The sequence below is a fragment of the Epinephelus fuscoguttatus genome, linkage group LG4 (assembly GCF_011397635.1).
Source record: "Epinephelus fuscoguttatus linkage group LG4, E.fuscoguttatus.final_Chr_v1".
NCBI lineage: Eukaryota > Metazoa > Chordata > Actinopteri > Perciformes > Serranidae > Epinephelus > Epinephelus fuscoguttatus.
Window position 1 is genome coordinate 4581479 of NC_064755.1, and position 20590 is coordinate 4602068.

General features: G+C 41.4%; 1 protein-coding gene across 1 annotated transcript in view; it reads right to left on the reverse strand.

The window, feature by feature from the left end:
• Nucleotides 1–19868, reverse strand: part of bcar1 (BCAR1 scaffold protein, Cas family member) — a 118722-nt gene extending 98854 nt beyond the window's left edge. The window contains exon 1 of the mRNA XM_049574420.1: nucleotides 19400–19868. Coding sequence (XP_049430377.1) covers nucleotides 19400–19411 — 12 coding nt within the window. The 5' untranslated portion in view covers nucleotides 19412–19868. The remainder of the gene's footprint in view (nucleotides 1–19399) is intronic.
• Between the last annotated feature and the right edge of the window lie 722 nt (nucleotides 19869–20590).

Below are 20590 nucleotides of genomic sequence, written 5' to 3' on the forward strand. Positions count from 1 at the left end.
TTAGTGTGACCTGATGTGGAGTTAAACCTACATGTTGCCTACGTGTTGAAGCAGGACGACATGCACACGGGTCCAGCTGCTGTTGATCCAAAAAGTATGAGTCACTGAGACAAGAGCTCTGGCATGTTTGGACTCAACAATAAGAATCTGAACCTCTGCACATCTCACACACTCTCTGCGCTGAACACACTCATTCATGCCTTGGAGTTTGAATTGGAGGACTTTGATGAGGCTGAAGCCAAGTCTCTTCTCATGCTGGTGTGGGAGATGAACACCAGCAAGAAAATGAAAGACAGTAACTTTAAAGCCAGCAGGCTGCTCAACTCACCAGGGGTCATCTGTCTTTATTTATTAACATGCCAAGGTCATCAGCATGGCTCAAAAGTACGCCACAAGCCTGATAGTGGTGCAGCAGGAGGCACCTACTGCAGCTCCCAATTGTTGGGCCACTGAGTGTTGGTGCTGAAGGTTGTTCCCAAAGTCCCCCCTTGGAACAGGTCTCCATGCTCATTTTACTGAGAGAGTTTGGTGAGTTCATCAAACTGAAACTGTACAAATTGAAGGACAAAATACATTTTTTTGCAGCACCTTACTGCTATGTATATACAAAAACATAAAATTTGCCTTAAGAGCAGTCTGTATCAAGAGACCTTGGTAGCTCCTCATTCTATCAGCTCCTCTGTGTATGTGATGTGCCTGCAGCTGCTTCACAGCAGAAGCCTTCAGGGGCTCCTGGCTTTACCACCGGCAAAAGACTCAGTTATCTCTTTGCATTTCATGCAAATGCTTAGAGGTGATTTACACTATTTCAGATTGAGACAAGTTTCCCGGCGCAGCACAGGGTGGCGAACCCCGCGTAGAGCTAGTTTTGAGCAGCGCAACCCGAGGCGCACTCTCTTTGGTAGTTTGGCAGGCCTTGGTGCGCTGAAATGGGTGTGGCGGCGCAGCAGGGGGAGGTGTCGACAGATCCAGCTTGGCGCAGTGACAGTTTCGTGCCAAAAGGCTTCGCCGAAAGTGCGCTAAAAGCTCGCAAGCTGAAACCAGGTCTACTGTCAGCGCAGGCGGAGCGCAGCTGGTGTAAGCCGAAGTTTGGCTGACCAGCGGACAGTGTGCACACACGTAACCAAAACCTCACTGGCAGGTTTCCAGAATATCAGGCACATTATCGATGCAATAAATACCCCCAAAAAGAAAACACTATTCAATGCAACTATCTGCAATCAGCACATAAATGTATCTTTATATCGACTGTCCCGTCACATCAGATCAAAGGGGATTGGCACCGTTTGGCACGCATAATGGAAACCCAACCTGATTTGATTAACACAGCTGCAAACTAATGAGTTCACATCCCTCTCAGCCAACCACAAACAGCCACAGCATCAGATAGGGAGGATATATTCAGCATCTGTCATCTTAGAAAATTTAGGTATGTAGGTACATGGAAGGGCAGGGAGATTTTCCCTCTCTCTGCCTTAGGTTTCCTCGTTTGTGCGTGGAAGGGCACAGAGGTGTGGGCAGAGAGGTGTAAGCTCTCTGCCTTAAGACTTTCTATGTAGGTGCTTGAGAGGGTGGAGTAAAAGGGCAGAGAGGTGTGTTCTCTCTGCCTTAGGTTTTCATGCAGACACATGGAAGGGCACAGAAGTCTGGTCTCTCTACCTTAAGCTTTCTGCATAGGCTCAGGAAAAGGCAGAGAGGACCCAGAACAGAGTCATACCACCAAATATAATACTGCAATGGCAACAAAAAAAAATTTTGACAAAAGTGGTCCTGACTGCACTTGGTTTTCACCTGGAGTGTCTCGTCTTAAATGTTCATTGCTGGCCATAGAAACAACAGTTGACTGAACAAATCTCAATCTTTTGGCCAATAAAAAGTCCTTTGCTTATAAAAAATGTTCACTACAAAGTGGAAGACTATCAAAAGCTCCAGGACAAGCTGGTAAACTGATATTGTGGTGAGACTGTTTGGCTCAAAGGCTTTAGCTCACATAACTGCCAATAATTTAAGCAGAATCTTAACAGCAGGGCTGTATTTTCTATCAAGAATTTGATTATTTGATTTGTAATGATTAGTATTATTAGTAACACTTGTGGTTATGACAAGTCAAAATATCTGCTGTGAAAAAAGGTTTGTTGTTATTTTCCTCAAAGACATAATGACGCCTAAAGTAATGTTATTATGCAACCAGTGTGTAGTCACCTGTTAGCTCATCACTTAGTGAGGCAGCCGAGACACTGCTGATGATGAGCAACATTTATCCATCTTCATACTGTAGTATGAAGAGTACAATCAGTAGTATGACTTTGAAGAGATAACATGTCTGTTGTCATTCTTCAAACTTTTTTTTTTCAAAAGTGACAGCCCAAAAAAAGTGGAATCATCTATTCAGTGTCTTAATGAGGGACAGTGTGTCAAAGAAATATCAGGAGATTACATCTTGCCCATATCTGCGCAGCCCTGTAAAGATCACACACAATCCTGTTCAGCATCACCTCACTGCTGCATGTTAAGAACCCCAGTGAGCTCTGTGCTACAGTCAGTAAAGCAGCTGGCAAACAGAAGCTGCTCCTGTGGGACAAGGTGCTGCTGTGAGCTCTGCTTCACAGCTCTGAGCTCCCAGCTAACTGTGTGTGAGAGGCAGAGTGGACTCTGAACCCTGCTGTCTCTACTGAACACACAGCCGAACACATCACTGAGGACATTTGCTGCAGGCACACCGTCATGCAGCCAACTATCCTACTGCACTCTGTGTCTTCAGCACTCTGTCTGTCAGTCTGTGTCATGTATGTTGTCACTTCATTGCAAGAAGACTGCAGGAAATACTAAGGATTAAATGATAGATTCACTTTGACTATATTTCTGTAGTGGGACTCATCAGTATTTCTAATGATGTACCCAAATCCATATACATTCGCAGAGATATAGTGATTGAAACAGACATTTATTCGACCCCAAGTTGCTTATTTGGGGAAAGAATTGACCTATTTGTGCATTATTTTTCTTTAATTGATTCAAATCATTGTGGATAGTAACAAGATTAAAAAAAACTGCAACATGGGACTTTAATTTCACTAACTCGTCATTTCATTTACATCACATTACTGAACAGTGATCAGTCCCAATTAACCCTCTCGCGTCAAGGAGGAGGAGTCAACATGCGCGGGAGTGGTGAGACAAAAGCCTGGTGTGGCAGCTGGATTTCTTGAAAACTCCTGCAAATTAAACATCCAAATGAAGACTGAAACTGTAGTTTTTAGTTGTATGTAATAATATCCTTCAGACGAAATTACTGTGTAAAAATAATGGATGTAGCTTCTATGACATCTCCCGTTGGTTTGTGGACTTCCATTTAAAACCCTGAGTTTGGCAATTCAGCTGTAGCCATCTTGGTTTTTTGAAGACAGAAGTGATCATAAGCCAAGGACACTATCTGCAGACATCCTGTCACTCAAAGCGGCCTGCCTCTAATTATGCATAACTTTAAGTCTTAATAAAATGTAAACAGATGAGTTATACAAAAAAATCACCCTATGTACAGCTGTCATAAACAGGGAAAATTAGCTGTAGAAAGTTTTTTTTTGTACCAGGCTGTAAACATGTTTATTTCTGCTGTAAAGTTGAATATTTTAACATGGGGGTCTATGGGGATTGACTCGGTCTTGGAGCCAGCCTCAAGTGGCCATTTAAGGAACTGCAGTTTTTGGCACTTAAGTGTTGGCTTTATTTTTTAGCCAAGGAGGTCGCCACTTGGTCAAAAAAAAAAAAAAGAAAAAAAAAAACACCTGATGATAATGCTCAATTTTACATGTCGGCACCTCCAATTAAATATACTTATTAGGAGCACTTAACCTGTTATTTCATGCCAAGAAAAGAATTTAGGATTTAGGAAGATAACACTTTTCTCACCATTTCTCTGTCATTATTTTCCACGGTTGTAGCTTGGTAACAAGCTCCAGTCTGTAATAAAATGAAATCCCCATTCTTAATCCTGCCTCTAAAGCTCTGATTGGTCCATTGTTTCTTCACTCTGCAGAAACAACATTAATGGGCACAACAGACCTGTTTGAATCTTGAAAAGGGGCTGTGGATTATCTGGAGTTCTTAACCCCTAACCCCTTCTGATCATATTCCTACAAGCAAAAGAATTTGAATGGAAAGATACCACTACAGGTAATGCCTAGCATACACTAGAAGACTTTGAAAAGACTTCTGACTTTAGCCCAATACCCTCTCACATCTAAAGACACCAGTCACACACTAAGAGATTTTGCAAAGACCGGTGATCTTACAGGGTCTCAATTCACAAGACTATAACTAGATTGCTTTTAAGATTATTTCCCATCCTGCTCCTGATGGAAAATATTAAACCAAACTCAAAATATGACATATTAACAATTCTTTACTGTACTTGTCCTCAAAAACACAGCACTCTGGAAACACAAGATAAAAGGCATCATATGCCAACAGTATTCTTGACAATACTGCTTTAGATTTAGTGGGAGGAGATTTTGGGAATGAGAGGCCAACCGCTTCATGCTAAAATAAGAGCTGGTTGATGGATCAGATACAAACTGAATTAAACACTGACGACTGTTCACTCCACAGCTCCACCAGTTTCTCCTCCTTTTCCACAGTCCAAGACAACCAAGATTTGTTCACATTTTTTGTGAATCCCCAGAGTCCCTTCCATGTTTACTGTCTATGCATTTTGCTGCTTCCTGTTTGGTGCTGGAGATAGCACAGCTATTGGTTGTTGACAATGTTCGCATCATTCAACTTCAGTATTTGCATAAGCCACTAAAATCTCAAAATAATAATCATCAAAATGCGAAAACGACTGACCTAAGACAAGTTGGACCAACTTTAATGACCACCTTATGCTAATGATGGAGATCACAGGAGCCCACTCCAGCTGAGGTGCAACTGCTGTGATTTAATTCCAACACTGGAAATTTGTCTGCGACTGTGAAAGCACTTGAAGAGTCGTTTGGTGTAAGCCTGGCCAGTGTTTCCCACAGAATTACAATCTAAGTGTGGCGGTAACTGATGCCGCCGATGCAGAGGAGTGTTCTTTTCTCGCCTGTTTGTCCTTGTAGGCCTATCAGTCTGTGTCCCTTCAAGGCCATGAATGCACCGCAGGCGGAGCATTCATGGCCTTTTTTTCCTTAAGCAGCAATTCGTGGAGTTTTGAGTTGTGGGCTGGATAACTGATCAGTCGATTTGATCAGAGGTGGTCCGATCAGATCGATGGATGAGAGGAGCAGCAGTTTGTGAGTGAAAGCAAACTTTAGACCCAACGCTTTTTACTGCGCCTGCTGTTCAGCTGCTCCCTCTGTGGAGCAAATAATAACTGAACAGTATATATTTTCTAGCGGCGCACCGAATGAGCAGTCCTGCTCGAAAAATAGAATATCTAAATGTGGCGACAGATGTTTTAATTGTTGCAGCCCGCCACAAATGATTGGATGTGTGGGAAACCCTGCCGTCATAGGAGAGAATAGACCAATTACTTCGGTAATGTAAAGCTGGTGGATATTTACAGTTTTCTGCATATCTATCACATACTGAAAATAACACAGGTGGACAACCATGCTAATTATGGGTTCCACCATTTTTACAAACTACAGAAAATTCCCACCTCTGGTAGAGCTGATCAGTCAGAACTCACAAGTCATTAGACTTTAAAATGTGATGTTGATTACTGTATGTGAGATATGAAGAAGAATGAAGTGCGTGTGAAGTGAGAGAAGATTGAATATGGGAATGCATAACAAGGGAGTGAGGTAAAGGGGAAGTAGTGAAAGGTGAGTGAAAAAGTATCTGCAGGGGAAATTACATCAAGCCCTCCATCATTCAGTCCGAGCACAGTAATATCTACCTCTTCACATCATTAATCTCTCCGTCTTTCCCTTTCTCCTCAATCCATTTACCATTTCATTATCCCCCTCTCATTCCCTCCTTCCAGCTTTTTCTCCTGCCCCTCTCTCCCTCTTCCTTCTCTCTGTGTAAATCATCCAATCAGGCCTGATGTAGACCCCATCATGACAGAGGCCAGAGGTCAAGCACAGACAAACTGGGATGAGGCGTGTTCCGACTGGGAGGATGGATGGAGGGAGGTAAAATGGCTGGATAAATGGAGGTATTCAGTGATTCGAGAAAAAAAAATGAGACAGGGTGGGTAGGGGTAGGGCTCTGCAGATCCAAGATGAGATTCATGAAAAATTTTCATTATCGATAAGTCTCTTGATTCTTTTTTCTGATGACTTGCATGATTGTTCAGTTTATGAAAATGTAAGAAAATAGTCAAAAACACACATCACCAGTTCCCTGGAGCCAGGGTGACCAACTTTAAAATCAGACTTCCTTACGTGATGTCAGGCTATCACCAGTCACCGGTCTTGTTAGAGCTATTCCAAGAGTTTTAGGGGTCAGCCATTTATTTATTTCTTTGCAGCAAAATGTATCAAGTGGACTGAAAAAGCATTTGATTTTATTATTCTAATAGACTACTAAAAGCTTAATTTGTATTTGTAATATTAATAATTTCAAGAATTAAAAAATCGATACATGACATTTATGCATATGATATTGCCATGCTAACCATCGCAATACTATGCTATATCAATTTTTCCCCCACCCTTCATTTTTTCAGGCTGCATTCAAGGGGGCGACATTGGGAAAGATAGAGGGAGTGGATAAAGGAGGTAAAGACACATTCTGTGGATAGACAATCAGACAGATGGAGAGAAGGTACCAGAGGGGTGATGAAGAGGTGAAGGGCAGACAGAAGGTCAGGCAGAGAGAAGACTGAACCAAGCAAATGTCCTTATGAATATATATTTGAATAGGTTTCAGGAAAAGCATACAAAAAAATCACCAAAATGTTTTTATTTGTTCAGTGTTACTCATTTATAAAAGGATAAATGAACAAATCTCCTATTAATTCCACTGAGCATTAAGCCATGCAGCATTTGCTTTCAGGAATAATGACATTGTAACATATATGATTCAAGATGCTTTTCAATTTACATAAAAACATTATAGATTCCCTTCAACAACCAGAGGAGATGCATTAAAAATGTTAATCTACAAGAAAACCTTTTAAATGAATGTCAGCGAGGCGCACACACACACACACACACACACACACACACACACTAAAGCTGCCTTTAATGGAACACTCAAAATCATAAACCGCCTCATTGCACAAAACGACCATTATTTGACAGCAGGGTTTTGCAAGGGATGTTGATCAATGCCAGTTCACTATGACGGAGCCTGGCTAGCAGTTTCTCCCTGATTGTACTGTTTGTGCTAAACTAGGCTAAAGACATTGCTATAGCGGACACACAGAGATGAAACTGATCTCTCTCATCTCTCATCAAGCTATTATAACACTGTTTTTTTATTTTTTACAAAAATGTTGGACTGTCCCTTTAAAACAAGCTCTATAAGTTCTAGCATACTAAGACCACCACTTTACATGCGATACTACAGTAGTACCACTGTATGGCAATAAGGAAAATATTTAGATGGATAGCTGTACTACTAAAGGGCAACACAACAACTACATTAATAACAGACACATGTGCGCACGCACACACAAACACACACACACACACACACACACACAGTGAAAGAGGCTGACGGAAGACAGCATGTCCTGTTGACGATTGTAGATCTCAGAGAATGCAGACTGTTATGTCGTTCAGCACATTTGATTCCTGAACTGCACATGCATGTACAGTCTACATGTCTATTAATCAATAAAGCTCTATGCCAGTGCACTGGCTAATCAATACTAAGCCATTTATGGCTAATGGAGGCACACAACAACACTGTATTGTATACTCTACAAATAGGGTCTGTACTGTGGGTTTGAAGTAGAGATGCACCAACTGCTAGGGTTGGGTCGGTATGAGAGAAAAAAAAAAAAGTCCGGTTTTTGTAAAAAACCGCATCAAGTCGGTAATACCGGATTTTCGCCACTTGGGGGCGCAAATGACTCATTTAAAATAAAAAACGACCTTAGGACAACACAGTGACAGTAACAAGTTGTTTCTTTTATTCCTTACAAATAAATTTTGCAGCTTACTCAGTCAGTGCAAACAAGGGTTACCTCCTTCGTCTGGCTCAAAGCCAATGTTTTGCCATAGTGGCGCATTCTTTGATTTCGTTGAGACTAAACTGTCCGCCATTATCGACTCCCCGTCACTATTAAACAAACTCCAGGCTACAGTAGAGGCGCATGCACACTCACACCTCCTAGCTCAGTCCAAGTGGTGAAGAGGCAGACACAGGTGCTCACAGACTTGGGCTTAGTATAAATGGAGCGGACTACGTGTAAAAATGTCCGTAAAAAATCCCCACGATGTGAAAAATACATGCCAAACAGTCTTTTGTGTGACACTGGTGCGCGGAGCAAAGTCCGCGCGGTCGTGCTTTGCGCGCACAGGTCTTGTGGACGTCCACTTTTACCGGGCGGACCTCCGCGGCGTCCGCTTCGCCCGGGTTCTGCCCTAGTATGCGGTCCGGTCGGTCTCAAAAAATAAAACCCGGTCCAAGACGGAGTACTGGACCAAATTGGTATCACCGAGAACCGACCCAACCCTACCACCTACAACTTCCTTTTTCGTCTTTTTCAATTTCCAATTCTTCAAAGGCCTGACCTGCTGATTCTGATTTTTTACAATTTTCTTTCTTTTCAAGAACTATTATTGACAGCATACAAAAACATATTTTAAACTTTTGTTTATAGCCACTGGAAACTTGAGTTGACATAGTAAAAATTAATACATGATATCAAAGATAAGTGTCTCATTAAGCATCCACAAAAACCTCAGTGAAAATAAATATTCACAACTATTAAAGGGACCTAGTTCAAAAACAGCTCATTGGGCTGCTCGAAACCATGCTCGATAGACATCTCCATTTGAGCTCAAGAAACGTTACCATTTTATTTTCCTCTCAATTACTAGCATTTTACTGCCATGCACAGAATTAACTACCAAATCTGTCAAATGGATCCTACTTGCTAAGACAGCTACCTAGACTAACTAGCAAACTAGATTAGACCACTCAAGTCTGTGTTTTTATGTAACTATACCTCCTAGAATATGGCACTAATTGTTTTGGCATTTTTCATTCATTTACATAAAACAGTTAGCATTAGCTTTTCTATGTGAAACTTTGAGCTTATTATCCACTACCCCAATAGTCTGCACTTGACTAATCAGCTAAATAGCAGACTAGTATAGACCATTCAGACTTAGGGTATTTGTTGAGTTGTGTATCTTGGTAGGGATGTATGAAATTGGATTTTTCGCCAATATCCAATATCGATGCATCCACTTTTTTCCACCTCTGATTTCAGTGATCATCAAGTCTCCTCAGTAGTGGAATTTACATGATATTATGCATGCATACTCTTATAGTAATGGCCCAACAGCAGATGGAGACATGAAATAGAATGCTTTTCAATGTATGCAATATTCATTCATTGTGCAAAATAAGAAGCATGTCGGCCAATTCTCACAGTTCATTTTAAAGCCAGTATTGGCCAATGCAGATGACGTTCCAACATTGTCGTTGGGAATAAGAAGGAAAGCTCGGTGTCGTCAGCCTAACAGTGGTCACAGAGACCATGCAACTTAAGTAACCTTGTGTTGACTAAGAAAAAGACAGGACCCATGACTGAGCCTTGTGGAACCCCCGCTGCTGGTTATAATGTATTGAGGATGATTCAGTACAATAAAACCAAACGCTGACTTTAAAGGAGAAAACTCACATAGCAGCCTCATGTAAACACAATTGCACAAGGCATTTGGTAATATTATAAACATGAATATGACATAATGTGTGCTCTACTGTGATGACTGCCGTCAAACACTGAGCCATGCTCAGCTAACTGTAACAGTCAGCTCACACTCCACAGCTGTATATGACACTGTTTGAACAGACAGTTTACACAGATGCAACAATGTGTGAAATGTGCTGATAGCACTGACAGCTTGGCACCTGCACCTCTGTATCTCTGTTTTTACACTTGAATATATTCCATTGCTTTTGTTTCACAGAGCTAACAGAGAATTGTACACTACATCGGCTCACTGATACAGCTGCTCAATGACCAGCATCCAATGTTTTACACAGATACAGATAACTTTGAATATAGAACACCGTTAAAGGTCCAATGTATGGGATTCAAGGGGGATATATTGGCAGAAATGGAATATAATATAAAAGGTACATTTTCTTTAGTGTTTAATCAGCTGAAAACAAGAATCATTGTCTTTTCTTTACCTAACAATGAACCGTATGTATAGGGAGCCAGTCCTCGTCTACGGAGATCACCATGTTGCACTGCCATGTTTTTATGGACAAACCACACACTGACTCTAGATAGGGCCATTCCCATTTTTGCGTTGGCTACCATAGTAAGCAGCCCCTCTGCATGAACACCATTTTTTTTTACCAGATACTACTTTATTTAGTGTTTTTACCTGTTTAAATCACCAGGTCAATTTGTTTTTGAAAGGAAGAGCCGTAGCATAAACCTCGGGAATGTCTGAGTCTTAAGTTATCAGAGAAGAAAGGTATGCACACATGTGCAGGTGCCGGGCAAGTGAGTCGCCTGCGATGTGCCAAACAGAGTAGGAGAAACACTGATTTGTAATGTCAAACTGCTATATGTGTCTTTACCGAAAAAACCTCTTGAACAATGAACACTACAGGAATTCTAACCAGGAGAAGTTTCGGCTGATTGCAATCTGCAGTCTTCACCACTAGATGCCTCTACATCCTCCTAAATCTTACACACTGTTCCTTTAAGTGAAGTTGCAAACCACAAAGCCTTTCACATACACTCTTTTTTTTGCACTACAAAATATCAAAATTACAATTTTCTGGCATGTTGATACAATACAGTCCACTCTCTATCTTTTCATATATTAAAATGATTCAAAGTGGTGCTAATGTTTTCTAAAAAAAACTATCTTTATCTCAGCATATATGCCACACACATACCGATACCAGACAAAAGCTGAGAATTTCATTTTGTAGTTTGGCCAACTTGCTGAATTTATGAAAATTACCTCAAGCTGATAAAATCACATGGTGACAGCTGTCACTTCAGCAGCTGAAATTGATTTATATGTCAACTAAAACTAAGAAACTTTCATATTGTCAACCAGTTGTATGCTGTTCACAGCCTCGTCACTGTCTATGCCATTAAAATCAGTGCTGCAGTTTCACTCAGGGATCAGGATGGAAAGTAAAGAAGACAATTGCATCATTTTGTAAATCATGTTTGCAGTTCGTTCCTTTACTATCTAATCTATAGCAAACACAATTGAGCAAAAGCAACATGGGGACAACAAGAAACAGTGAGAATGACCCTCTGTGATGTTAGCTTGGTGATATTGCAAACTCAGCAAGTTCTGGAGAGAATAAAAGGGAGGGATCAGTTTATGCTGCTGAATCACTAGTGGCATACCATTGATGAGCAGCATACCACTCCAGGGATCAGCTTGTGCCGCTGAACTATCAGTGGCATACCATCTGCCAGTTTTCAATCTTAGAGACACTTGCCATTTGCTTTTAATATACGTGACGTGAGGATTTTCTTTTTTTTTTCTTCTTTTTTTTTAAGACATTTTTTGGGCATTTTTGCCTTTAATCAATAGGAAAGCTGAGTGTGAAAGGGGGAGAGAGAGAGGGAATGACATGCAGCAAAGTGCCACAGGCTGGAGTCGAACCCGGGCTGCTGCAGCAACAGCCTTGTACATGGGGCACCTGCTCTATCCACTAACCCACCAACGCCCCGACGTGAGGATTTTCTACCCAGAAGTCACTGTAAATAAACACTGTGATTTGGTCTACAGTTTTTTACCCATTGGACCTATATTTAGTGATGTCACAATTCCATATCACAGCTGTTAATTTAATGGGGCTAATTTTCTTATTACAAATAGGGATGGTAAAAATTACTAAAGCAAGCCTCAATGTATAATAAATCAGAATCATCTTAATGGTGATAAATGTGACAAAATGTGATGGGAAAATAAACTAAAATGTTATTTATTTTTCTACTGTTTTCTTTAGTTTCTGCAAAGACAGACAGTTGTATAGGGACCATGAGCCAGGACATAGCTATTGGGACCATATAAGCACAGAATGAGCAGCTCTGATCTCAGTGTATTTGTATCGGCTGTTAAACCACACAGAGTGATGGAATCTTAATGACAGCATTTCACTGCAGCCTCCGGTTGCTGCTCTGATGCTAGCTTAAGGATTTTTACCTGTCCTTATATCACAACACACACTATATGTGACTGACACACTGAGCGGACTCTCCTGTTGCCCCTAGCAACTCTCTACTGACGTGGAGAACTGAGGGACATTGAGATGCAAGGTGTTTGCCTGTGTGTGTGTGTGTGTGTGTGTGTTTGTGTGTGTGTGTGCGTGCGTGATAGAAGGGCTTCTATCTCTAAGCAGCAATGATTCATATTGAAGTGAAGAGCAAACACACACATAAACAGCGCTGGTACTGCGCTGGCCAAGCAGTCCCTGTAGATAGTCGCAGGAAACCCCACCCATGCTACTACATGGTGGTGGTGGCGTTTGTGTGTGTTGAGTTTGTAATTGTGCGTGTGTGTATGCGTGTGTACGTGTGTGTGTGTGTGTGTGTGTGTGTGTCCTCAAAAGAGAACAAACACACAAATAACATGTATAGAGAGCACAACAATGTGACACACACATTTAGCATTGTAAATAACCATAAAAAAACTAGCATAAATGAGCACACACACACACACACACACACACACACACACACACACACACACACACACTTATGTATGTATTTATGTATGTGCTCCACCTGTATATACAGAATGAGATGCATGAACAATTGTGTCTGGGTGCACACACACACACACACACACACACACACACACACCTGTATCATGCATACATGCATGACCATAAAATCAATTTTGCCTTCATCAAATTTTAAAACTGAATTTATGTATTCATGTGTCCATTTAGAGATCACACACATACACATGGAGGAGGCAAACAGGAGAAAACACACTCTGCATGACAAGCACTTAACCCCAACCCTTTCTTCTCTGCCATCTAACACACTCCACAGCGGACATGCTACACACCATGCAGTGTTTAGGCAGCACTTTTAAAAAATATCATAAAAGGGATTTTTATTTACTGAGTATGAGACAATCCTGACTCCTATTGTAATATTTAGATTGCCCTAGATCATACATCTACACAGTGCACACTGGAAATATGGTTGCCATTTTTAATCACCTTATATTTTAAGTAATTAAGATAGTATGCAGTAATACTTAACAGCTTAAAAATGAAAATGTGACATTGAAGAAAAGCAGATTGACTGTAATAAACAATAACAATAAGAGAGAGTGAGAAAGAGCAGCTGGTACCAGTGTATCAATACAGCTGAAAATCACAATTAAAACCATTTCAAATATTCACAATATATGTATCAATAAATAAATATTTTGTCAACACTACTTTACAGAATTTGAATTTTAAATGTGATCAGTTCACATGTCTGTCCTCAATTCCAGATTATGTTCAGATCCTTCAAAAATGAATCCAGCAGGTCACTGGTTGTTTATCCATTCTTTACCATTCAAGATTTGTTTTATCATTGAAAACAGATGCCTTTGCTTAATCAAAGAAGTGCAACAAGGCACATGCAACAGTGTCTGGGGAATAGCAATATTAAAATATTACTGATGCAACAAATAATAAAAATGTATTCATTTTGGGGTGCACCTTTGGTTTTCTCAATTTTTTTTACATGTTTAAATGAATGGTTGCCAGTGATGGACACCAAAAATCCTCTGTCAAGCCAAACTGCCAAACACTAGGCTCCTTAAGACAAATGATGTGCAGCTTTCCCTGTCTTGTGTGAAACTGATTCTAATATGTATAATATGAATACATCATTGTGGGCTGAAGGAAATTGTGATGGACATTTTTCACTATCTTTGTTCTATAGACTACACAATAAACCAATCAACTGAGAAAATAACTGACAGATGCTGCCAATTGTGGAGCTGACATGTCTGTGATAAACTGAGTCTGACCTGAACATTCGCCCAAAGCTTCGGCTTGGATGAATGACCTGATGTTGTTTCTTAAGTTAGAAAAAATATTCCGTTAGTGGGTTAACCCATCGAATATTTGTATTGAACAACTGACATAATTCTGAGTTGTGTGCAGCCCTACAAAATCTGAGACTGAGGCGTTGATGGCTTAGTGGTAGAGCAGGCACCCCATGTACAAGACTGTTGCCGCAGCGGCCCGGGTTTGACTCCAGCCTGTGGCCCTTTGCTGTATGTCCCTCCCTCTCTCTCTCTTCCCCCTTCACGCTTGTCTGTCCTGTTAAATAAAGGCTAAAAATGCCCCCCCCCCCAAAAAAAATGAGACTGACCTATAATGTCAGCCTGCTAATGTAGGGATAGGTAGCATCAGTGCTTCAGACACCAGCAGCCCATCATTCACTTACAGAGACAGGCTGGGACATTAGGAATAATAAATCTTTTGCTTCAGCTGTTTCATGTTGCAGTTGCGTCCATCAGTGTAGAGATTTAATGTAAAATGTAAGTGGCAAGACAAGGTAATACTGAGCTACAGATGTTAAACCTTCCAAGTTCAATGTGAATTCATGTCAATGCACATTTGTTTATGTGTCTGTGTGCATGTATGATGTACAAACAGGCTGCATCCTGCTTTCAGACTGAAAATCAGGCTACTCTCTTCAAATTCTATATATATCTGACCCATCCCCGCTTTCTGCTGCTACAGTAGACGCCTCTGTGTGTGTGTGTGTGTGTGTGTGTGTGTGTGTGTGGTTGTGTGTGAAAAATAATACACACTAAAATATCCTCCAGCCACAGTCTGGTAGGTTTTGCTCCACATAGAAACAGAGCGATCAAACTGAGAAACATCGCAGTCTGAAATTCAAACACATCCTGCTTCTTTATTTTTTTCTGTGTGATCAGCAAATCAAGCCAAACACAGCTGAACATGCTCCAAACACTCAAACACACAGACACACACTCTGTCTCTAGGAACAAACCTACCATGTACGTCATGGAAAGCACGGTGTGTGTGTGTGTGTGTGTGTGTGTGTGTGTGTGTGTGTGTGTGTGTGTCTGTGTGTGTGTGTGAGGACGGCACAGAGACATGTGACCAGGTGAGAGGGATCATGGAAATGGTTGCTATGGCAACTAGGATTTCACTGGCCAATATCGCAGGTGTGATGATGTCACTAATGACATTAAGAGCAATTGATAAAGTTGACAGGATAACGGAGCGGTGCGTGAGAACAGCTGGAGTAGAAACACAACAAACTGACTGCACGTAGCCCTTCCTTCCTCCAACTCATTGAGCAAATACACTGTGTACATGTGCGCACACATACACCAGCAGTGACCCCACTATCACTCAGGTAGGTAAACACTTTTATTATTTCTCCGTAGCCATGGCAACATGCAGCTGAACCAACACTATGACCACCATGAAATCCTGTTAGTGTGTGTTTGACTGGTCATACTGCAGAGTCAACACAGGACAGGAAACATCTTGGATCATCTAATAAGTTACACAGTCATTCCAGTTGTTATCGGAGTACAAGTGAAATAATTGGTTGAATAATTAATTAGTCGACCAACAGAGTATTAAACAGCAACACTTTTGATAATCAATTAACTGCAGCCCTATATTAGAGTAAATGTGACAATTTATTATGTTATACAGGAGATTTTAGCTCATCAGTATTTCACTGCATTTTTAGGCTCATTCAAAGGTTATTATTGTTTGAAGTTAAAGATTTTGCATCTGGACATGACTGACAACTGGGTAGCCTATTTGGCATGGGAATGGGGGCAGAAAGATATGTATGCGGATGAAACAATCATGTACATCAATATTTGCTTGGAAATACCCTCAAATGAAGATAATGTATCTAAAAAGCATTATGGCATTAGGGGTGGGCCATATGGCTTTAAAATAATAGGCTCTGTTTTGAAAAAATCCTATTTTGATGCAGCAAAATGACAAGCCGCTCCAGCTGTTCCACTTTTCTATATTTTGACATGAAAAAGGACATGTTAGGGCACGTTTATCAGAGTTTGCCTGGCTGCATGTAAGCAGGAGTATTAGTGGAATTTTCATTTTCATTAGCCATGTAAACAGCTTATTTTCTTTTTTGGAATAAGGGCAAAAACCAGAAAATGTTGTGCACTTAAACATACTCATTAAGGATATCCTGAAAAGTACACTCACCTGCTAATATATCACAATAAAATGTTGAGAGGAGCACCCAGTTGAACATTTAGTACCATATGTACTATTTCAAACTGCTGTGAGCAGATAAAGTTTGAAGAATGCAAACCGACTTAACTTCCTCCCTGCTGAGGAGAACGTACAACCTGCTGTCTGTCTGTCTGTCTGTCTGTTCGGAAGATGGGTGCTATCTGAAGAAGAATCTATTGTCTGTCTTTTTAGTGAGAACCCCCCCCCCCAACACACACACACACACACACACACACACACCATTCATCCAGTTGACTGAATGCATCACTTTCATCATCCCAGTTTTTGCCTTTGTGTTGCACAATCTTCCCCTCTGTGGCAGGAACACACATGCTTGACAAGCGCGCACGCGCACACACACACACACACACACACACACACACACACACAGATCTGCAGTGTGTCTCATGAAATAGCAGGAGGCGGCAAGTCCATGTGTGAATGCCAAGTTTAGCAGATCAGAACACATCCTGCCACGCTGAGAAGGTGAACAGCAGCCGCCGCCTCTGCACCTCAGTGGGTGGAAACACCTTTCCACACTGCAACTAATAGACATTACTAGAGATGACAGCCATGCAGAGGAGCAGAGCCTCGTGCATAAGTCCTCTACAGCGCTGCTCTCTTTTCACCAATAATCCCTCAAACAGCTGTGTAAGAGATGAGGTTTGTGTCATCATGTGACCATTCAACTCTGCGATGCCGTGGTAGCTGCAGCTGTGACAAATTATGAGGGAATTCTTAAAAAGGTTTTAAGGGGAGAGCAGTAATCATTACAGCCGGCTGTGATAGGCTGAGACAGCTGTCAATCAACCAAACACCTCAAAACATCTCAAAACCTGTCTAAGCCTAAATACCTTAATACAGTAGTTTTCCTGGAGTCAGCAACTACTGGCCATTATTGGAGCTACAACTTACACAAGCCCTGGCTTCACTACTCAGTCATAGTGCTGATGCTTAGTAGGCCAGCCCAATCAAAGGAGCGAATATTGCATGTATGATACAGCTATAATAGCTGTGCTTATCATTAAGGTAAAGTTTGAAATATGTTCAAATCAGAATAGTGACTGACATTAAATCAAGCCCAAAATATATTGATCATATCTTTCGTATGTGGATGATTCACTTGTGACTAAAGGTCCAGTGTGTAGGATTTAGTGGGTTACATTGGCAGAAATAGAATATAATAAAATAAGTATGTTTTCTACAGTGTATAATCACCTAAAAATAAGATTCATTGTGTTTTTGTTAAGAATGAGTCATTTGAGTAGGTCCTCGTCAACAGAGATCACATATTTCTACAGTAGCCCAGAGCGGACAAACCCATCACTGGCTCTACATAGGAACATATGCGTTTTCACTGTGGCCACCGTTGTTAGCAGTCCCTCCACAACGAGAGTGTCTGAAAAACAATGTTCGGCATATCAGAGACAAACCGCTAGCCTAGTACCTGCTAATGTGCGCTCACGTTTTAAATATGATAACTTTAGATCTAGACGTTCAGGAGGTTTTTACCGGGAGCTGAATTATTCACAGAGGTCTCTTCTCCAAAAAAATGGATCTGATCATTTAAACTGGTAGAAGAAATACTTATTATATTACATTTCATTTCTGCCAGTATATCCCCCTAAATCCTTCACACCGGACCTTTGGTGCAAGCTTATCTGTATAGTGACTGATATTAAAACTATGCCCAAAATACACTGAGCATTTATTACATATGTGGATTATTCACTTGTTTTTAAAAAGTGCATACGCCATGACAGCTACAAAAGTTTTTTTATGCTCTAATGTTAACTGGATTCCAACTTTGAAAAGCTACAGGTAATATCGTACTTTCTGTGCATTTTTAGAAACTGGCAATGATTGAAATGATATAGCCTAATTTACAAATGCTGACAGCATATTCCAAACAAGCCTTAAGAGCCTGCAGTACATAAAATACAAGAGCAAACAAATACCTGAAGACACTTGTGAATTCACTGTGTAATCCCAGTGAAAGAACTGTCTAGCAACGAGCAGAGAATGATAAAGCAGTGTTTTATAGAGTGCGCATCTGCTTGTGCATGAAGCACAACAGGTAAAAACTCTGAAACTAGAGATGTGGAGCCCTGACCGTTAAATAAGGTTATTATTATTATTGTCAGCTACAAGGACTGTGGAAAGCATCAGCAATCAGATGTGACTAACAATGTAAATATTGTGCATTCCTAATAATGGAAGTAATACAATAAATCTAAGCCAGTTTCCATTTGGGGGTGTTGCTGAGTACACAGTGGCAGGGCTGACGCGTGTGCGCGCGCGCGCGCGCACACACACACACACACACACACACACACACACACACACACACACACACAAAGCTTTCCATTAGACCCTCCAGGCAGAGTTTGTGAAACAGATCCTGAGGAATGTGATAAAGAACAACACAACAAGCTCTATACAGACAATTTCCAACAGCAGTACAGCAGTTTGCACTAAAACATCTGAGACTGCCTGCAAAAGCAACACAATAGAAATCCATCCCGAGGACACACACAGGCAGTAATATCAGCTGTCTGAATGTGTTGACAGACCAGGCCTGCCGAGAATAGCTATGGCACTACAGACACAGTATATGGCCTTAAACCAAAGAGCAGCAACAGAACAGGCAGATTAACGCCCCTTTACTAATGAGCAGAGCTGCACAGTAGCTGCTGTTACACATCATCAGTCAGCTGGTTTCTCCAGCAAATTCCACTTTACGTGACAAACCAAGAGGAGCACTTTACTCCAATAGAAGGTCCATCAATAGAATGACACTAGTTTTGTATATTAATGACAAACAGGCTGATAGCAGTTGTGAAAGTTGCCATATTAATAATTGAAGTGCTGCGTGGTGTAGAACTGGGTGTGTGCTGCATTGAGGGGGAGCTGTCTTTGGTTGGACGTGTCAAATCTTGCTCTATCGTGTCTCTAATATGAAACACTGTAGGACAGAAAAAGCAGACAAGCTGAGGAAGTATTTCCTGAGCCCCAGGGCTGACATACTTACAGGGACAGACATTTTGCTGGTGCTGTCACTCTCCTTGGCTCCTTGCTTTAAAAACGCACGGTGGTCTTTTTTTTCCAGATGCTACTTTTCCAACAGAACGAGGTTTCGTCACGGCTCCCCAAGTGTCAGTCCTCCTCCGTCCATTCCGCGGTGCGCTCTGAAGGAAAGGCAAACATCCAGCTGTGGACAGAGGTCGGGCTTTCGTTGAGTTTGGACTGTCAGGAAATGTGTCTGCAGCAAAAGCAGGGGTTTTGCGGCCGCCTGAATGTCCAGCAGAGCCGGCTGTCTCTGCCGTCCCCTGCCTTCCCTCTCCCTCCGCCGCTCCTCGCCTCACTCACGGATTCCTTCACGGACACCCCGTTCCGAAATGCTCCAATAAAAGCTAGTAAACGACGAAGCGATGATTCGGGAGGTCAAGCGACTCGCAGCGTTGTGTTGACAGGTCTGTAGCGTAAGTGAACGGCAGGAGAGAACCGCCTCCGCCGCTGTCTGCTGCCGTCCTTCCACAGGGATGATCCAGTCCAGCCTTAAAGAGACCGTCTCACTACAACCACTTACAGTTCCTACAATTTACAACGCACTTTAAAAATCCACAGCAGGGTACCCCCCGGGGCATTTTTGGAACAAGCCTTTAAAGGACCATACCAATGGTTTTGCATGCTCAGTTAATACAAATATGGGTGCAGATCTGATGACAAGTTTGGGGGGGACACAATCAGTTGTGATTTTTTTTAATTGCACGCGTGCAAATCATGCCCACAGAGCGCTTGAGATTGCCAGCATATTTCACGATTTCATAGAGGCTCATCACCATCACCAAGTCATTCAAAAAGCACTACAAAGAGAATCATATGCTTACCTTTACTGTTTATTTCTCTTAAACAGCCAGTAGTACATGGAACCAGCCATCACCCTCCTTTTCACTGTTTCGCTGTTAGTTAATGCTACTTCTAGTTTCGGGTCTCAGGAATGTTATGTCCACTCACGTTCTCATCTCTCGCCTCTCACGGATTCCCATTTCTCCTCATCATCTTCTCTTTCTCCCAGTATATAGGACTACTGTATACATTTGTTCAATTTCAATCATTTAAGCTATTTAGAATTGGGGGGACAATTTGTATTTTTCAGAATTTGCACCCATGAATACAAATGATTCATACAAATATTAGCTGGCAGACAACTATTATTAGA